Below are 20597 nucleotides of genomic sequence, written 5' to 3'. Positions count from 1 at the left end.
ATTCCTATAACTTGATAAAACAAACAGAAACATCCCTGCCCTCAAGAGGTTGACACTCTTCTTAGGGGTTGGGAAAAGGAATACAAGGGATCTGTAAATAAACCATGAGGCAAAGCCATTCTGAGAAGAGAGTGCTAATAACTGGGGTCAGGGTGGGAAGCAGGCAGAGTAGGGGTGCAAAAGCAATCCAGAAGGGCTTCATGTAGGAGATGGCACCAGAGCTGTGCTCAGCAGGAGGTCTGGGGGGGATGGATGACAAAGCTGTACAGGTGTGAACCCAGCACTCCCTTTAGCCAATAAGAATGGAGCTCTCTAGGGTCACCAGAGCATCCTGTGGTTGGTTAAGACTCGGTCCCTGCTACTCTGACCTGCACGCTCTTTTTGCTCAGGCCTTTCCTGATTTCTTCTCTACTGGGGGGTAGGGAGTGGGAGGAAGGTAAGGGAATAAACATTTATGCAGCACCTACTACCGTGTTTCCCTGATAATAAGACACTGTCTTATTAATTTTTTTGGACAGAAAAACACCAGAGGGCTTATTTTCAGGGGAGGGCTTATTTTAATGAACATTGACAGCAATTTTAATAAACAGGTAAATGTGAACAAAAAAATGTACCTTTATTCAATAAGCAAATCACTGGGGAAGAACAGGATGACACGCTCACTGCTGCAGCTCTGATTGGATGCAGCTCGGAGCGTGGTATGCGTTTCACGGGGCGGGGGGGACGGTGCATACAGAGGGTACTGTAATGTAGTGTGTAGCGCAGGGGATCACCTTCACTACAGTAGCAATCTCAATAGGGCTTATTTTCGGGGGAGGGCTTATTTTAGAGGAATCTTACACAGTAAGGGGAGGGCTTATTTTTGGGATAGGTCTTATTATTGGGGAAACACGGTATATAACAGGCCCTCTGCTAAACACTTTTACAAATATTATCTCATCTGATTGTCACAACAACCCTGGGAGTTTTGTTATTGTTTGTTATTGTCAGTATTGTTATTCTCCTCATTTACAGTTGAGGAAACTGAGGCAGACAGAAAGTTCAGTGAGTTGCCCAGAGTCATACAGCTAGTCAGTGTCTGAGGTGGGATTTGAACTCAGGTCTTCCAGATTCTAGGTCCAGTATTCTCTCCATTATACCACCTAGCTGCCTAACTGTTGTTAATGAACAATATTAATGAGACCATTAAGTATACCAAAGGTAAAAACAGAGAGCTGTGTCTGGAAAGCAATGGGACTACATGGTTACATAACCCTCCAGGCTCTGGCATCAGTATCAACATCTTTCTTTGATGCTGGTGACTGGGCATCTTTGGCCAGGATGCAGATGATTCAGCCACTGGGTACTTGTGATGGTCCCTACAGAGAAGTGAGTGTTCACAGAACAGAACGTGACCCGGAGGGAGAGAGGGAGAGCAGTAGCTTTCAGAGTGAGGCAGGATGTGTTTGGGTGTGAGTCCCTGGCTAGACTCTGGAATGGGAATGAGAGGGAGGGTGCATCTGTGTATGCATCCAGGGGTGTGTTGGAGTCAGTTTCCAAGATGGAAAGTCAATTGTTAGATTTTCAATGTGAGCATTTGCACCTTAGAAGAAATCATTTTGTTCTGATCATTTTGTTAATTATCTAGACTTAAGAAAGTGATGGAGAAAATGGCAGTAATTGAGGTTAAACTTTTAAGTGTGTCCTGTGCAGTTTTTTTCCCCTAGAAATGTTAAACATTTACTAGCATACCCCTGCTTGGGACTCCCTAAAGTTGGATATTTGAGCCTGGATCTGCAGAGATTGGGAGGATCATGACAGGCCCCAGAGACAGTCATGCATTTAGCCAGAGACATCCAGCATAAGCCTCTGGTTCCCAGGGCTTCTCTGCCTTCCAACAGTGGCTCCATTTAAGCACTAAGGACAACTGGCCGTGAATCATACTTGGTCTTGTAAACCTACACTGTCATCCTTTTATAGTCTGAAAGCTGGAAGGGACCTCAGAGGTCACCTGGTCCAACCTACTCATTTAAAAATAAGGAAAACCCCAGAGAGGTTAATTGATTTGTCCACGTTAGTAAATGGCAGAGATGGGGTTTGAACCCTGGCCCCTTGACCCAAAATCAGCATTCCTTCCACTGCACCATAAATTTATCTGAACTGGCATTTGATGACAAGAGACCTTGTGACTGTGGTGTAAGCCTGAAAGCAGTGAGACTGTATGATTCACTTCTGAATGACCAGTCTGTTAAACAATCAGCAACAACAAAAACCTCAATAGAATGGCCTGGTGCCGTCCTACGGCCTAGGGGCTGCCAACAGCTGGCCCTGAAGGGATGCAGCTTCTGGCCCACATGGCCATCTGCCTTCCCTTGGAGAGTCCCCTGGCCTAGCCTGAGGAGGGGCCTGGACTCAGCTGCAGAGTGTGCTTGAGCTATTGCGGGCAGTAACCATACTCATCCTCCTCTACGTTTGCAAAGCAATTTATAAATATTATCTCATTTAATTCTTACAACTTTGGGTAATAGGTGCTATTATTAACCCTATTTTATGGATGAGGAACCAGAAGCTGACAGAGGCTAATGATTTACCCAGGGTCATGCAACGACCAAGTGTCTGAGGTTGGATTTGAACTCAGGTCTGACTACAGGCCCAGCCCTCCATCCTCTGTATCATCTAATTATTTTTCTCATTAGCATCTCTAAAACCTTAGGGGCAAATTCACTTCTTCTCTTGGAAGCTCAGTTTCCTCATCTACAAAATGGGGACACAGATCGTTTCCACTCTGTCCTTAATGGGGCTCTCAGGAGGGGATATGCTTTGTAATCATAAACCACTGCAGAAATACCAGCAGTAGTTAGGATGTGAGATCAGTTTTCCAACCTTACCTGTCAGACCAGCTCCTGCAGCTCCAAAGAGGGAGGTTATGACCGCAATGCCTGCCACAGAGCCCAAAGCAGCAGCGCCCGTGGTGCCAATGAGAGCGGCTGCTCCTGCAGCCATGAAGGGGGCAGCCAGGCCACCTGTCACCCCTACGAGGAAAACAGGAAAGGATTTAACATGGAGCCTCCATCCACCTGCCCAGTGACCTTCCACACTAGAATTCTGTCCCAGGCCACAAACTCCCCTTTATGTATTGTTAGTGCCCTGAAGCCAGGGACTGTCTGATTTTACATATACGACTATGACTACTACTACTGATGATGATAATGGTAATGATGATAGCTAGTTTTTATAAAGCACTTACTATGTATCAGACATTGTGCTAAGTGCTTTACAAATACAATCTCATTTGATCTTCACAACCCTGGGAGTAGGGGCTATTATTAACCCCCTTTTACAAATGAGGTAAGTGAGGCAAATAGGGTTAAGTGACTTGCTAGTAAGTATCTGAGGCTAGATTTGAACTCAGGTCTTCCTGACTCCAGGCTCAGTATTGAACCAACTAGTTTTTTCTGTCCTTAGACTTAGCACACACTAAATGCTAAATAAATGCTTTTTCATTCATTCAGTCATTTGAAAATATGAAACTTGTAAAGAGGTTATTATAATAGCCTAATCGAGAAGTATGAAGGATTTGACTCATGATAATTATAAAGAAGCGGAAAAGAGGGTCAGGACAAAACGTTACTACACTGGGGATATCTTATTGCTATGAGGTCTGTATCCCAAAGAGATCAAAGAAGAAGAAAATAACCTATATGTATAAAAATATTGATAGCAGCTCTTTTGTGGTGGCAAAGAATTAGAAACTGAGGAGATCCCCATGAACTGGGAAACAGCTGAACAAGCTGTGGTAAGAGGATGTTGTAGAATACTATTGTGATGAAAGAAATGATGAAGGGGAAGGCTTCCAAAAAACCTGGGAAGACTCATCTGAACTGATGCAAAGCCACGTGAGCAGAACCAGAACAATGTATAAAATAACAATATTAATACAATAACAACAAAAGACAAACAACTTTGAAAGACTTAGAAACTCTGATCAATGTAATGACCAATCACAATTCCAGAAGAGCCAGGATGAAACCTGCTACCCACCTACAGACAGAGAGATAACAGACTGGAGGCTTGGGGTGGACTAGGAAAGGAAATGTGTGTGTGTGTGTATATGTACACATGTATATATGTGTGTATGTACACACACATATATGTAAGGGTATATGTATACAGAGAGGGGAAGACTATTGGGAGTTTGTTTAGCTTGGCTATGAACATTTTTTTATTAGTTAATTTATTTATTTTTAGTTTTCAACATTAGCTTCCCTAAGTTTTAAATTTTCTCCCCTTCCCCCTCCCTCTCCCCAAGACGGCTTGCAATCTGATATAGACTCTATATCTACATTCCTATTAAACATATTTTCACATTAGTCATGTTGTATAGAAAAATTATAATGATTGGGAGAAACCATGAGAAAGAAAAAAAACAAAACAAAAAACAAAAAAAGAAAGTAGTCTTCTTTGCTCTGCATTCAGATTCCATGGTTCTTTCTCTGGATGTAACTGGCATTTTCCATCATTAGTCCTTTGGAACTGTTTTAGGTCCTTGCATTGTTGAGAAAGGCTAGGTATAACAAAATCAGACTTCATACACTGTGGCTGTTACTATATACAATGTTTTCCTGGTTCTGCTCACTTCACTCTGCATCAGTTCATGTAAGTCTTTCCAGGTTTTTCTGAAGTCTGCCTGCTTACCATTTCTTATAGAACAATAGTATTCCATGACATTCATATACCACAACTTGTTCAGCCATTTTCCAATTGATGGACATCCCCTCAATTTCCAGTCCTTGGCCACCACAAAGAGAGCTGCTCTAACTATTTTTGTACATGTGGGTCCTTTTCCCATTTTTATGATCTCTTTGGGATATAGCCCTAGAAGCAATATTGCTGGGTCAAAGAGTATGCACATTTTTATAACCCTTTGGGCATAGTTCCAAATTGCTCTCCAGAATGGGTGGATCAGCTCACAGTTCCACCAACAATGAGTTAGTATTCCAACTTTCCCACATCTTCTCCAGTATTTATAATTTTCCTGTTTTGTCATGTTAGCCAATCTGATAGGTGTGATGTGATACTTCAGAGTTGTTTTGATTTGCATCTCTCTAATCAGTAGTGATTTAGAGCATTTTTTCATATGATTATAGATAGCTTTAATTTCTTCCTCTGAAAATTGCCTGTTCATATCCTTTGACCACTTATCCATCAGGGAATGACTTGTATTGTAAATTTGACTCAGTTCTCTATATATTTTAGAAATGAGACCTTTATCAGAAACACTAGTTGTAAAAATTATTTCCCAGATTTCTGCTTCACTCCTAATCTTGGTTGCATTGGCTTTGATTGTGCAAAAACTTTTCAATTTAATGTAATCAAAATTATTCATTTTCCATTTCAGTGTGTTCTCTATCTCTTGTTTGGTCTCCATTCTCCATAAATCTGACAGATAAACTATCCCTTGCTCCCTTAATTTGTTTATAGTATCAGCCTTTATATTTGAATCATGTACCTATTTGGACTTTATTTTAGTAAACGGTGTCAGATGTTGGTCTATGTCTAATTTCTGCCATACTATTTTCCAGTTTTCCCAGCAGTTTTTGTCAAACAGTGAGTTCTTATCCTAGAAGCTGGGGTCTTTGGGTTTATCAAACAGTAGATTGCTATAAGCATTGACTACTGTATCTTGTGTACCTAACCTATTCCACTGATCTATCCCTCTATGTTTTAGTCAGTATCAAGTAGTTTTGATGACTGCTGCTTTATAATACAATTTAAGATCCAGTATGGCTAGGCTATCTTCCATAGAATTTCTTTTCATTAATTCCCTTGATATTCTGGAACTTTGTTCTTCCAGATGAATTTTAACATTATTTTTATTGGAATTAATTGTTCTTTAAATGTCTGATAGAATTTGCTTGTAAATCCATTTGGCCCTGGAAATTTTTTCCTAGAGAGTTCATTGATAGCCATTTCTTTTTCTGAGATGGGGTTATTTAAGTATTTTACTTCCTCTTCTGCTAATCTGGGCAATTTATATGGGCATACCCCTGGGCAAAATAATTCTTAATTGTTTTAATTTCCTCTTTATTAGTGGTGAATTCACCCTTTTCATTTTTGATACTGGTAATTTGGTTTTCTTTGTTTTTTTAAATCAAATTAACCAAAGGTTTATCAATTTTATTTTACTTTTTTTCATAAAACCAGCTCTTAGTTTTATTTACTAGTTCAATAGTTTTCTTAATTTAATTTCATTAATCTCTCCTTTGGTTTTCAGTATTCTAATTTGGCATTTAATTGAAGATGGCTATGCACATTTGTTATGAAGGTATTCTTTCCTTTTCTTTTTCAATTGGAGGTTTAGCGGGAGAGAAAATAAATGCTCATTACTTGGAAAATAAAATCTGAAAATGCAAAATGAAAACAAAAGGTTTAAAAAAAGGGAAGAATGTAATTTAGAAAAAAATCAGCCCTGGCACCCACTTGGCTTGGAGTGGGGGTGGGTTTTGAGGCCGATGGGCCCAAGTGGAGGTGGCCCTAAGGTTATGCTGGGGGAGTGAGAGGAGAGTCTCCTTCATCGTTCTAGGTCATAAGGCTAGCCAAATTTCAACCTGCCCTTTCACTTTAGATTCTAGGCAATCTTTCCTGTCTGATTAGATTAGGGAGTTTCTGGACCGTGCCCCAAAGCCTCAAAGGTAGTCCTTACCTATCGCTGTCCCACCTCCAACAGTCGCCAGGCCAATTAGGAGATAACGCTTCCATTTTTTCCGATTTTCTCTTTTTTTTCTTAAAGCTTCAGCAGCTCTGGAGGTGGGAAGGGGAGAGAAGGAAGAAGAGGAAGAGGAGGGGGAAGAAAGATCTGTGAGAGTAGCCCTCATGCTTCGTGGCTCCCAGATTCACCCACAATGCCGGGGTAATCATAGGGCTTCCACCATGCAAGGCTCAATGACAAAAACACCACGGATCATCACTGATTTTAAAGGGCTGAGAAGCCCAACTGGACACAACGTTCAGTACGTGCTTATACTTACCCTTTCGATCCATCCTAACTGGACTGCAGTTTGAATAATGAAAAAAAGCACAAAAGGTTTTTAAAAATAGATGTACTGGGAACATCAGTGACTACACCCTGTGATCTTCTCTGTGCTCTCTCACTCCCCCTTTCCCCCTGCCCCCACCTAGGTACTGCGAATCAAGGTCTTTCAGAAATGTTGAGAAGCTGTGGTGAAAAGGGCACTCAAAATGCCTGCCTTTGGGCCAGAATCTTTAAGACTTGAAAGGCAAATTCTAAAAAAATTGGAAAACGAGAGTCTGGCAAAACCGTAGAAGGAGGTGTGACACACACACACACACACATATATACAAGTACACACACACACATATATATATGTATATAATATATACATGTATGTATGTATATACTTTTTAAAGCTTGATACAGTTAAAAAGATCACCTAGATTTTCCAAATACAATGCTCAGTTCTTAGGTGCTGTGTCAGAATCCTAGAATGTCAGAGCTGAGAGAGCCCTTAGAACCCAGGATGTCAGGGCTGGGAGGGCCCTTAGAACACAGAATGTTAGAGCTGGGAGGGCCTTAGAACACAGGATGTCAGGGCTGGGAGAGCCCTTAGAACCCAGGATGTCAGGGATGGGAGGGCCCTTAGAACACAGAATGTTAGAGCTGGGAGGGCCTTAGAACCCAGGATGTCAGAGCTGGGAGGGTCCTTAGAACACAGAATGTTAGAGCTGGGAGGGCCTTAGAACCCAGGATGTCAGAGCTGGGAGGGCCTTAGAACACAGGATGTCAGAGTTGGGAGTGCCCTCAGAACACAGAATGTCAAAGCTGGGAGGGCCTTAGAATCCAGGATGTCAGGGCTAGGAGGGCTCTTAGAACACAGAATCTCAGAGCTGGGAGGGCCTTAGAACCCAGGATGTCAGGGCTGGGAGGGCTCTTAGAACCCAGGATGTCAGAGCTGGGAGGGCCCTTGGAATCCAGAACTGAGTGACCCTTTCTGAGCCTCAGTTTCCCCATTTATCATGAGGATATGATAATATGTGCTATCTACTTCACAGTGACTTGCCAGGGTCAAACAAGTACCATCAAGTAGAAGAGTTAGGTAGCAGGTTTATATCAAGCTGAACATTCCCATTTTTGCACGGAGCCAGTTTCTAAAGTCCCATAGCAAGGAAAAATGTATCTCTAACACCAGGTCACTAGATGGTGTGGTGGATAGTGCTGACCTTGGAATTAGAGGCCTGGGGTTCAAATCCTGTCTCAGACACTTCCTAGCTGTTTGATCCGTCCCCCCCCCCCCAACCTAAGTCCCTTAACCTCACTTTGCCCATCTATAACGTAGGGATAATCATAGGGCTGTTTCAAGGATCAGATGTGATAATATACATGAAGTGCTTTGTAAGCCTTAAAGTGTTATAGAGAAACTAACTACAATTACTCTTATTTTAACACTATCCATCTGCATAACATCTTATAAATTATGAAGCACTTTTGTCACAAATATCCTGGGAAGTAGGCAGCATAGGAATCATCACCCCCCACTTTACAGATGGGGAAACAGGCTCAAAAAAGGTACAAGGCTAATAAATGCCAGACTCAGGACACAAACCAGCCCCCCGACATCCATCTCACTGTGTGCTGCCCCATTGTGAAACTACAGGCTCTCTCTTTCCCTTCCCCTTTGCCACACCTGTGGGGTATGGTGAGTCCAAAGCACGCAGCTCTAAGGCCAGATGCAGAGATGACCCCAAAGCTCGCCCTGCCTTGGCTCTCCAGAGCAGGCTGAGTGAAAGACACTTATCAGAGAAAAAGGCATGAGGCCCAAGGGAAGGGGCTGGAGCACCCTGCCCTGTATGCTAGTCTTCCAGGATGATTATTTATGTTGGACTGATTAGATACGCTGGAAGTCTGGCACCCAATACAGCTGCGGCTCTGATCAAGGCAGTGACCCACAGTCCTCACTGCCCATTCCAGGAGGGTCAACGTTCATCCTCCTTTATCGACAGAGACACAAGGGAGCCTTGAAGCAGGCAAATGATGTCACTCAATCTGTAGTAGCTGTAGTAAGAGTGGTGGTAGTAGTTGTGGTGGTGGTGGTAGCAGTGATAGCAGGAGTGGTAATGGTAGTAGTAGTAATATCAGACACCTTAAAATGTACAAAGATCTTCACATGGGTACATAATAGGCCCACAGTTCTAGACTGGAAGGGGCCTCAGCAGTTACCTAGTCCAGTCCCTCTGTCTCACGGATGGGTAAACTGAGGGCAGTGACTTGCCCAAGGTTGGTCAATCAATCAGGCAACAAGCATTTCATGAGCCCAGCAACGCGCCAGGCATTGTTCTAGGGGTACACGGGATACAGAGCACAAATTGTGAAACAGCCTCTCTTTGCAAGGAGTTTCTATCCTAAGGGGGGAGACAAGTCCACATTCAGTCCCCATTCAGCACAAATATAAAGAGAAGAAATATGAAGCAGGGGAACAAGAGGCAGCTTTAGGGGGAGGGCATCGGGAAAGGCTTCTGGGAAATGGCGCCTAAGCTGGCTTCCTCTTAAAGGAGGGGGGGGGCCCAGATGAGGTGAAGGTGCCACTGTGTCCTCCAAGCTTCACAATAATCCTTTTTTTTGCTTTGAATTCGCAGTACCTGGCACACACTCATACCCTGGCACGTGGACATCTTTAAACTTAGGCATTTTATGTTTCTTCATTATTAATATTAATAAACTGCTTACTGATATTTAAGACCATTACTATTTCTTTATTATTAATTGTAAGCCGTGGGCAAGCTCCTTTCCCTCCCTGAGCCTCAGTTTTCTCCTCAGTCAAAGGCCTGGATTGGACTAAATGCAGGGAAGGGAGGGAGGGATCCTTGGTTCTAATTCTAGCTCCATGGCTGGATGATTTAGGAGGCAAGCAGGGGGGGGGGGGAGAAAGGCTTGGACATCTGCCAGTCCGCCCTCAAAGGGTGTTTGTCTTAGAGAAGAAAACGCTGGGAGAAACCTCACCGGGTGACCGCATTATAGCCAAGAGGAGGAGGACTGTCCTCTGTCCTAGAGAAAAGGCAGAGATGAGCGAAACTTGGGAAAACAAACAAACAACAATGGCCCAGAGGCAGGTAGCTTCTTCATCTCTGTAAGAATAAGGGTAGCAGCAATGACCGTGAGGATGGGGACAATTCCAGGCTCCTGCTCAGCTCTAAATTTTGTTTTCCTGTGACTGGAGAAGCAATGTGACATCAGGGATAGAGCCACAGACTTGGAGTCTATAAGACCTGGGTTCAAATCCAACACTTAATTAGCTGTGTGACCCCTGGCCAATCATTTCATCTCTCTGGTTCTTGGTTTTGTCATCTGTAAAATGGGGAAGTGAAGTCTGTCCTACAGACAGCTCACAGGACGTAGTTCACAGTTACAAAACTCAAACAACACCTTTACCAACTCTAAATGCACGCTCGTAAATGCTAGTGAAAGCTCTATAGGCATGCTATGACTGCTATCATTAAAAAAAAAGTTTTCTCAGTTTAAAAAAAGCAATTTTCTCTCCCTCTCATTTCCCTCCTGTCCCATTAGGAAAAAACCTGCACATATGTATAGTTAAACAAAACAAATTTCTTGCATAGGACACATACAAAAATATCCTATCATTCTACTGATGACCCCCAGAATCACCCAGAGAATGTCTACAGACAAGGCACACAACGTCTCTGTGCCCCAGAGCAGGGTGGGGGGGACTCTCTGAGACCCTAAGGTGCAGTGAAGGTGCTGCTCTGCATTGGTAGAGGAAGACTCCTCACCCGTATGTTTTAACAAGACAGGGACAGGTATGATCTACTTTTTAAAATGATTTACAGCTAAAATGGTTAAATGAAACAACAAAAACAGTTTTGATCATTAAAAAGGCTAGTTGCAGTTAATTAGAAAATCCCTTTACTCGGGGAACATCGCTTGGTCCTCACAACACTCCTGGGAGGAAGGCATTAAAGGGGCCATGATACCCATCTTACAGATGAGAAAACTGGGGCTCATTTCCTGAGAACAGATCTTCCTGAAAGTTACAAATGCCGTCTTACTCAGACTCTTCTTCCTGCCTTTCCTTCAGGCTCTCCAGCAACATCTCTTCCAGGTTCTCCAGCTCCTCCGGGGAGATTTTCAGCAGCCAGGAGACATGGCACACAAGGACCCTGGCCCGAGCATCATAGGAGCCTTCAGGTGGAACAAAAAAAGTGGGGGATTAACAAAAAACGTGCTTTTACTGGATTATTATCAAGAATCAGAATAGAGCACGTTGAAGGAGGCAGTATAAAACGTTTTCCTCACCATGATCCTGTGAGGTAGAGAGTGTGGAGGATTTGTCATTCCCCTTTTACAGATGGGAACACTGATGCCCAAGGAGCAGAGAAGACTCACCTAGGATCACACTAGAAAAGGCTGGAGCCAGGAATCAAACCCATGGCCTTTGATTCTAAGTCCTGTGGTCCTTCTACTGTGCTGAACACTCCCACAACACAAGTATTAATGATGACCCAAATTTCCACGGTGCCTTTAAAGATTTACAAGGCATTTCCCTTATGGAAATAACCTCCTCTAAGGTGATCTTGTACCCACTCTGCATGGATCTATCCAGGAAAGGGTGCCACACCAGGAATCAGGAAGACCCAAATTCAAATCCTGCCTTTAGATACTTGCTAGCTGCAATCTTGGGTGAGTCACTTAACTGCTGCCTGCCTCAGTCTCCTCATCTGTAGAATGGGATCCCAACAGCACTGACCTCCCAAGGTTGTTGTGAGATTCAAAGGAGTGATCACTGAGGGTGTAAAGCACTGCAAGCCTTAAAGTGTTACATGCATGGCAGCAACTATAAACCTCTTTTTAACATCCATTTATATGGGTCTGCCCCATTAGAAAGTAAGCTCCTACAGGGTAGGGCCTTTCATCTTTTCCTTTATATTCCCAGAGATTAACACTGTGATGGACACAGACAATGTTAAGGTATGCATTTGTTGATTAACGGGTTGGTAAATATTAGCAGGGGAGGCTAGGTGGCGCCACAGTGTAGAATACCAGACCTGGAGTCAGGCGATCTCTCAAGTTCAAATCCTGCCTCAGATACTTTCTAGCTGTGTGACCCTGGTCAAGTCACTTCACCCTGTTAGCCTCAGTTTCCTCATCTGTAAAATGAGCTTGAGAAGGAAATGGCAAAGCATTCCTGTATCTCTGCCAAGAAAAGCCCAAATGGGATCAGAGAGTCAGACATGACTTAACTCAACCACAAATATTATCATCACCATTTCATAGATGAGAAAAGGGGACAACTGAATGATTATAGGATTACAGACCTCAAACTGGAAGGGTCCTCATAGGCCATTGAGTCCAATCTCTACACTTTACAAATGAGGAAACTGAGGCCCAAGGAGGTTACATGATTTGCCCAGGTATCAGGCATCAAAAGTGAGATCTGAACTCAGTTCCTCTGATTACAGTCAGGTGATTTTTCTACCAACTAGTCCAAGGTCACAAAGCTAGCATGTGGCACAGGCAGAATTCAGCCGAGATCGCCTAAGTTTCTCCATCTGTAAAATGAAGGGGTTGGACTCAGTGGCCTCTGAGGCCTTTTCCAGCTCCAGCTTTATGAGCCCTCCCCCTTCTGTGAGCCCCATGGTCTAACTTTTCTCCAAGAATGGGATGGAGATAGTATGTCCTCATGTACCGTGCCCAGTAAAAGACAAGTGAAGCCTGGGAAAGTATGAAATAACAAGGGTGAGAAGTGGAAGGGAATTGTGAGGGAGAATGAAGATGAAGCCCCCTGTCCACTCTTCCTGTCTGGCTGGTGGCTGGCAAGGGCCAAGCCCTCTGAGAACAGGACCTGCTTCTATTTTGCTTTTCTTTGAATTCCCATCACTAAACACAGAGCCTGACATACATAGGTGCTTAATAAATGCTAGTGGACTGACTGACTAGGGTTCCAGAGATGGGGGTCTGTGCCCACTTGGTGATGGTATGAGAGCCCAGCCCTGAGGGTGGATAGGATAAGGGAAGACACTGGCCAGGGTGGGTCTGAATGGCAGGCCATGGGAAAGGAAGAGCTGCAGCAGCTGGGAGGGTCCCAAGAAACCCTACCTCCAAGAGAACAGGGGCCTTAAGGCACCAGGGAGAAGGCCCATGATCTACACTTAGTCCCACTGGAAGTTACATAACTAGTTAATATTTCTCGTTCAAAGAACCCACATTTATATAGGATCTAGAGATGCACAAAATGCTTTCCTCACCCAGCTGGGCAGTATAAATATCCTTATCCCCATTTATAGGTGGAGATTATGAGCCATAGCACTCCGGTGCAGCATGAGGAGAAATGGAGGTTGGCCATCTCAAGGATGAACCCATCAGCAAGGGTTCTCCAGCAGCTCAGATGAGTGAGGGCCAGGAGGAAAGCCTAAATAAGGTGAAGAGGGTAGAAACGGAAAAAGTCCCCTGATGAGGCTGGGACACTTGGGCCTGCTCCCTCACCCAGGCACACCCTTCTCAGGCCTCCCCAGACCTGTATTAACCAGCTCACAACCAGCCCGATGGCTACGTGCTGAGGGTCAGACCACTCGAGCCTGCCGGTTACTGGGTTAGCCTGACGGCTCCTTTGGAGTAAACAGCTGCTATTAGAAGCAGGAGATAATCAGTGCTAATGGCATTCAAACAGCCTTCGGCAGCTGTCATTAGTCAATGAGAATTATAAATAGACATTAATACAGGTGTCATTGATTAAGGTTGTGGTGACTAAGCTGATAGAACATCGGCCAAGATGCACACCATTGATTAAGATTTTCCAAGGGCCTCTGAGGTGCAAGACACTGGAATGTCAGCAGCCCCAAAGCTAATGCTTCAAATGTTCCAACACCAGGGTGGGCTGCCTCAAGAAGCAATGGCCATAATAGCAACAATAATATCTAACATTATTACACAGCATGAGAATGCTATCTCATTGGATCCTTTCAACAGGTCTGGGAGGCAGATGCTATGATTATCCCTAATTTACTTATGGGGAAACTGAGGCAGGCAGAGGTTAAGTGACTTACTCAGAGTCACACAGCTAGTACCTGAGACCAGACTGGAGCTCAGGTCTACCTGTCTCCAGCTCCAGTTGATGCCCCATTGAGACACCCAACAAGGTGCCTCCCATACTGCCAATCCTAACAGGGAGGGGAGTGTTGAGAGCATTTAGCATTTAGTGAAAAGCACAAAAGAATCAGGGCTTTAAGGTAGACAGCGGTCACTTTAAGGGATCGGGGGAGCTTCATGTCACAAGGGCCTTTAAAGTTTGTAAACTGGTAACTGGAGGATGATGGGTGCCTACTGCCTTAGTTTGCCCAATCAATCAATAAACATTTAGAAGTGCCTATGTACCAGGCACTGTGGACAGCTCTGGGCACCAACCACAGCTTAGGAAGGACACAGGCTGCAGAATGCTCCCAGGGCGAGTCTCTGTGCTGGGCTAAACATTCTTAGTTTCTTCAATTGGTCGCAGTTATACACTGAGAGCTGTAGGCCACCTAGTCCAACCCCTTCTTTTGAAGATGAGGAAACTGAGGCCCAGAGAGATCTAGTGACTGGTCCAAGGTTATACTACTTGTCTCAAGTTGGAGGGCCTGGGTTCCAATACCACCTTTGACCTTAGACAAGTTATGTGACCTCCATTTTCTCAACTGTAAAATTAGAGCATTGGACTAGATGGGCCCTGAGGAACCTTTCAGTTCTGGATCAATGATCCTATAATTACCTGAAGAACTGAGGAAGTTTTGCATAGAAAGGAGAACCCTCACCTGGGGACTGTTTCATGTTTTCTTTGTATTGCTTGCACTGAGCTCAGCACCTGGCCCAGAGTAAGTGCTTAATAAATGCTTTCTGACTGATAGGCTGGCTGACATGTTGGCTTGTACTCAAGTAAAGAGTGTCACGTGTGGAAGAGAAAATACATCTGTTGGGACAGTGTAGAGGGGATTCTGTTTAGGTAGGAGTCGGAGCAGGGGTAGGCAACCTGCAGCCTTGAGGCCACATTCCTTCTAGGCCCTTGGGCCTTTTGACTGAATCCATGTTTTATTAAGGGGATTTGTTCTGTGAAGTTTGGATTCAGTCAAAGGACTGAACTTGAGGGCCTAGAGGGCTACACATGGCCTCAAGACCAAAGGTTCTTCACCCCTGTGTTGAACTAATTGGCTTCTGTCATCTCTCCCAATTCTGAAATGCTAATTCTAAAGATCTTAGATTGAGATTTATCTATTAACCTGAAGTCTGTGAACTTCTTTTAAGAATATTTTAAATATTTTTATTTATTTAATTTTATTCATATTTTAAAAATATTTTGAGATGAATGTAATCGAGTACTATTGTGCTATAAGAAATGATGAACAGGTGGACTTCAGAGAAACCTGGAAAGACTTATATGAACTGATGCTGAGTGAGGGGAGCAGAACCAGGAAAACACTGCACATAGTAACAACCACAGTGTTTGAGAACTGATTTTGATAGACTTAGCCCTTCTCAGCAATGCAAGGACCTAAAACAATTCCAAAGTACACATGATGGAAAATGCCAGTCACATCCAAAGAAAGAACTATGGAGTCAGAATGGAGAATAAGCAGACTATTTCTTATTTCTTTTGTGTTTTCTTTCCTGTGGTTTTTCCCATTCATTTTAATTCTTCTATGCAACATGACTAATGTGAAAATGTGTTTAATAGGAAGGTATGTGTAGAGCCCATGTCAGATTGCAAACTGTCTTGGGGAGAGAAAGGGAGAAAATTTAGAACTTATGGGAGGGAATGCTGACGACTAAAAATAAATAATTTAATAAATTTTTTTTGGGGGGGAAGCTATCAAAACTCAAATTATAATTATTTAAATAAATTTATGTAATCATTAAAAAATATTTTGAGAACTGCATTTCAATAGAATTGGTTTCCATTCTAATCCTATGGGTTTTCTTTTGTGCATTTAACATTATTCCAAGAAGGGGTCACTGAATTGTCAAAGGCATCCAGTATACAAAAAGGGTTAAGGGCCTCCGCAGGCGAGCTTCTTGGAATTCCAACCAAGCCAGAGTCCACTTGGAAATCTAGGTTAAATGAGCCTGTGCAATTAAAGGCTTAGAGAGGCATTGTGATGGGGCAGGAAGAGCATGAACCCAGATAGGTCCTCTTAGCTTTATGGACTTCAGCTCCCTTATCTGTTAAATGGGGATAATAATGTTAGTATCGCCCAACTTTATAAATAGGCCCCAGAAATAGGAGCAATTGTTAAGAGCTGGGTTACCGAGGGCAACTGAAAAGAACAAACTTCCTTCCAGATGTAGGATGACACATGCATCTCCAATGCTACTGTCCGAACTCTGGCCTCCCTTGTGGCTGCTAAGTATGCACTCCATGCCGCCTGGCCCTCGTTTTTGTTACTTTGATTTTATTTTTCATGTATTAATTTATTTATTTTCCAATCAATCAAAGTCTGCTTCCCCCCCCCCCCCATTTCCCTCTCTCCTCTAACACCCATTAAGAAAGCTACAACATGGGGTGGCTAGGTGGCGCAGTGAATAGAGCACCGGCCCTGGAGTCAGGAGGACCTGGGTTCGGATGCAGCCTCAGACACTTAACACAAAAACTTGTGACCTTGGGCAAGTCACTTAACCCCAATTGCCCTCCAAAAAAAACAAAAGCTACAACATAGCTGAGCAAAACACATTTCTGCATTGACCATGTAAAGAAAGTCTCAATCTGCCCCTTGAAGCCATCAGCAAGTGGGAGGCATCATTATGAGTCCTTCAGAATTATAGCTAGTTACTGTGTTGGTCAGAGTTCTAAGTCTTCCAAAGTCATTTGTCTTAAAAATATCGTTATTGTATAAATTGTTCTGCTCACTTCCCTCTGCGACAGCCCATACAGGTTTTCCCAGGCTGCTCTCCTTCCTCATTCCATACAGCACAATAGTATTTCATCATATTCATATATCACAACTTGTTCAGCCATTCCCAAATTGATGGGCATCCCCTCATTTTCCAATTTTTTTGCCACCACAAAACAGCTGCTATAAATATTTTTATACAATTGGGTCCTTTTCTTCTTCTTTTAAAAAATCTCTTTGGACCTAGTTGTGTATTTCTAGGTCAAAGGATATGCATAATTTAATAGCTTTGGGGGTTACAAAATGCTTTCCAGAATGGCTGGACTATTTCCCACTTCCACCCACAGGGCATTAATGTGCTTGTTTTTTCCAGGCCCCTCCAGTATTTGTTGTTTTTACTTTTTTTTTTTGGCTAAACTTTGCCAACTTGGGGAGTGTGAGGTAGAATTTCAGAGTTGTTTTAATTTTATTTCCCCTAATTATTAGTAATTTAGAGCATCTCTTTATATGGTCATTGATAGCTTGGATCTCCCTTGGAAAACTGCCTGTTGATATCCTTTGACCATTTATCAAATGGGGAATGGCACATTATCTAAGAGATAAGTCTTGTTCATCACAAGCCTTACAAGCCACACTCTCATGACTGCCCTTCTTTTCTCCATACTCCCCCAGTCCCCAAGCAAATCCACTCCCTCTCAGGAACCCAGTTTAATGTTTAATTGCCCTTCAGCAGGGATTAAATGAGCAAAGATGCCCCATAACCTATGGGGCTCAAAGTTAAGTCTAAGCCTAGAAGGGCAGAGCCTTGTCAAGGAACAGTTTCGAGCACCTTAGACCTTGAACTTTCAAAGTTATTTACAGTGAAAGTGAATTCATAAAAGATTGAATCCTTCAGAATTACAGAGATGCAAGGGACCTTAAGGGATAGTTTTAGCCTTGTTTTAGGGAGGATTCCCAAAAGAATTAGAAATAAAGTATGCTGACCACCTGGGTGAGGTTATAGAGTTTAGAGGGTCCTTAGAGATAGAATGTCAGAGGTGGGAGGGATGTTAGAACGCAGAATATGAGAACTGGGAAGGGCCTTAGAACACAGAATGTCAGAGTTGGGAGAGGCCTTAGAACATAGAATGTCAGAGCTAGGAGGGCCCTTAGAACACAGGATGTCAGGGGTGGGAAGGGCCTTAGAATACAGAATGTCAGATTTGGGAGGGGTGTTAGAACACAGAATGGCAAATCAGGGAAAGGCCTTACAACACAGAATGTCAGAGCTGGGAAGGATATAGAATGTCAGTGCTAGAGAGGATAACATGGTGTAATGGGAAAGAACACTAGATTTGGAATTGCAGGACACAGGTTCCCAACTGGATGACCTTTTTCTCTGTGGCCCTCGGTTTCCTCACCTCTAAAAACAGAACCTACAGAAGGGACTTTTGATCCTCCGGGGCCATGTGTGAGATGACCTCTGAGACAGCTCTAATTTTTTAAATGTCTACACTATACATGACCCCTTCCTAGGTGCTAGGGATATAAAGACCAGAGTTCCTCCCTTCAAGGAACTTACCTACTATTTACAGCTTCAGACTCCAAGACTTTAGAACACAGAACACTAGAGAGAGAGAGAAGGGATCTTGGGGGCTCTCTGGTCCCAGACCCTCATTTCATAGTTGGAAGCAGGCTCTGAGAGGGAAAGGCACAAGTCACACGCAGGGTCTGTGACCGAGCCAGGAGAATTGAGCCCTCCTGATTTTCAGGCCTGTGTTCCTTCTATTATCCTACACAGCCCCTTGGAGATCACAGAACTGCATCATCTAGGAGGTGGGCAGGACCCCAGAAGCCAATGCCTTAGTTCAACCAATACCTGAATAACAATCCCTTCTAATAACAGATAAAAGTCATACAATTTTATAGTATACAAAATATTTTGTATATTTGATCCTTATAATAAGCCTATGAGGTAGGGGCTGTTATTAACTCCATTTTACAGATGAGGAAACTGAGGCAAACAGGGTTAAGTGACTTGTCCAGAGTCACACAGCTGATTAGTATCTGAGGCAGAATTTGAACTCAGGCTTTTCCCATACCCTCTAGCTGCCTAAGATGGTCCGGGAAATGATTGGTGGTCCAGCTTATACCTGCCTTCTGAATGTCTTTCATTCTTTTAAAAAACCGATTCTTATCAATAGCTTTTGTTTTCATATCACTCGCATTTCCTAAATTTCATTTCTCCTTCCAAGCAGAAGCATTTAATAAATGGTATAATAAGAAAAACAGGAATAAACTCCTTCCCCCTGCCCAATACGTACACTTATCAATGCATGTATGAAAAAATACGGACGAATGTGTGTGTGTAAACAGACACACATACACCTGAACATGCAAGGAAATAAGGACATCAGTGCACATACAGAAGAAATGTCTGGAGGGACACCTAGAGCCCAAGAGGGCAGCTGGGTGCCACAGTGGATGCAGTGCTGGTCCTGGAGTCTGGAAAGACCTGAGTTCGAATCTGAACTCTGACACTAGCTGTGTGACCCTGGGAAAGTCACTTAACCTCTAGAGGCCTGCCTCAGTTTCCCCAACTATAAAATGGGAATATTAGCACCTACCTCCTTGGTCTGTGGTGGGGCTCAAATGAGATAGCAGGTGTGAGGTGTTTGGCATATAGTAGGTGCTTAATAAATTTTTCTTCCTTCTCTTCCCTCTCCCTTGACTATCTCAGCAACATTTTTAGTTAAAATTCCAGAGGCTTTTGTTAAACATACTTTTAGATAAGCAGATGCCCACAGCCCTAGAAGCAGCTTCAATGGGAGGGGAAACAAATCTCAGCTCCCCCCAACCCCCACACCCTTTCCCTTCCCCAAAGCTGCCCGGGCCTTCCTCTCCACAGGGATTTGTCTGGATGGCACTGCATCCCTAGCACAAAGTTCTACAGCCCAGGTACCAGACTCCTAGGGATACGGAGCTGGGTTTTCCCAGCTAGCTAATGCCATCCAAATTTATCCTCAATGACAGCCGGGGGCCAAAACGGGATCGAAAGAAGCCTAAATTCTGCTCTGGGCAGCCATCTGGGCTCCCCAAACACAGAAGGAATTTCTCACGAGGGAAGTTTCTGTGATTTTGAGCTAACACCAGATACATACTTGCTGTCAGAAATTCAGCAAAGCTCCCTGGTCGTGGAGCTCACCCTCCCGACCAGTTCAACCTTATCCTTCTTCCTGGTTCTGTTCCTGAAAGTGCCCTGGGAAGTTTTAGGGAACAGGTTCTGCAAGGTATCATTTTTCAACAGGGGAGGCCCACGGGTCAAAAAAAGGGGGAAGGGTGCCAAAGTTCATTGACAGAGCTTTTAAAAAGCACAGCTAGGAAAGCAGGACCCCAGTCCCCCCTGATGGGGGGTCAGGATAGCCTGCAGCTTCCTCACCTATTAATAAGGGTGGTGAACAAGGACCAAAGTCCCTTCTAGTCCTGACATTCTATGTTCAAAAATGTTTCCAGCTCCAACATTCTGTGTTCTAAGATAAGAGCCTCCAACTCTAACATTCTGTGTTCTAAAGGGTCTCTGAGCTCCAACATTCTGTGTTCTAAGGGCCCTCCCGGCTCTGACATTCTATGTCCTAAGGGCCTTCCCAGCTCTGACATCCTGCGTTCTAAGGGCTCTCCTGGCTCTGACATTCTGTATTCTAAGTTCCCTCCCAGCTCCAACATTCTATGTTCTAAGGGCCCTCCCAGCTCTG

At 43.6% G+C, this 20597-nt stretch overlaps 1 protein-coding gene across 1 annotated transcript in view; it reads right to left on the bottom strand.

Annotated features, from left to right (window-relative positions):
* Positions 1-20597, bottom strand: part of TMCO4 (transmembrane and coiled-coil domains 4) — a 114122-nt gene that overhangs the window by 76239 nt on the left and 17286 nt on the right. Inside the window, exons 5-7 of the mRNA XM_069079349.1 lie at positions 11059-11191; positions 6683-6780; positions 2868-3011 (exon numbers count right to left, since the gene is read on the bottom strand). Coding sequence (XP_068935450.1) covers positions 2868-3011; positions 6683-6780; positions 11059-11191 — 375 coding nt within the window. The remainder of the gene's footprint in view (positions 1-2867; positions 3012-6682; positions 6781-11058; positions 11192-20597) is intronic.

Source organism: Petaurus breviceps, unplaced genomic scaffold, assembly GCF_028583685.1.
Source record: "Petaurus breviceps papuanus isolate PSGF00001 unplaced genomic scaffold, PetGlider_PUasm1.0 91041, whole genome shotgun sequence".
NCBI lineage: Eukaryota > Metazoa > Chordata > Mammalia > Diprotodontia > Petauridae > Petaurus > Petaurus breviceps.
The sequence above is the reverse complement of the archived record's forward strand: the minus strand, read 5'-3'. Positions and strand labels throughout refer to the sequence as shown.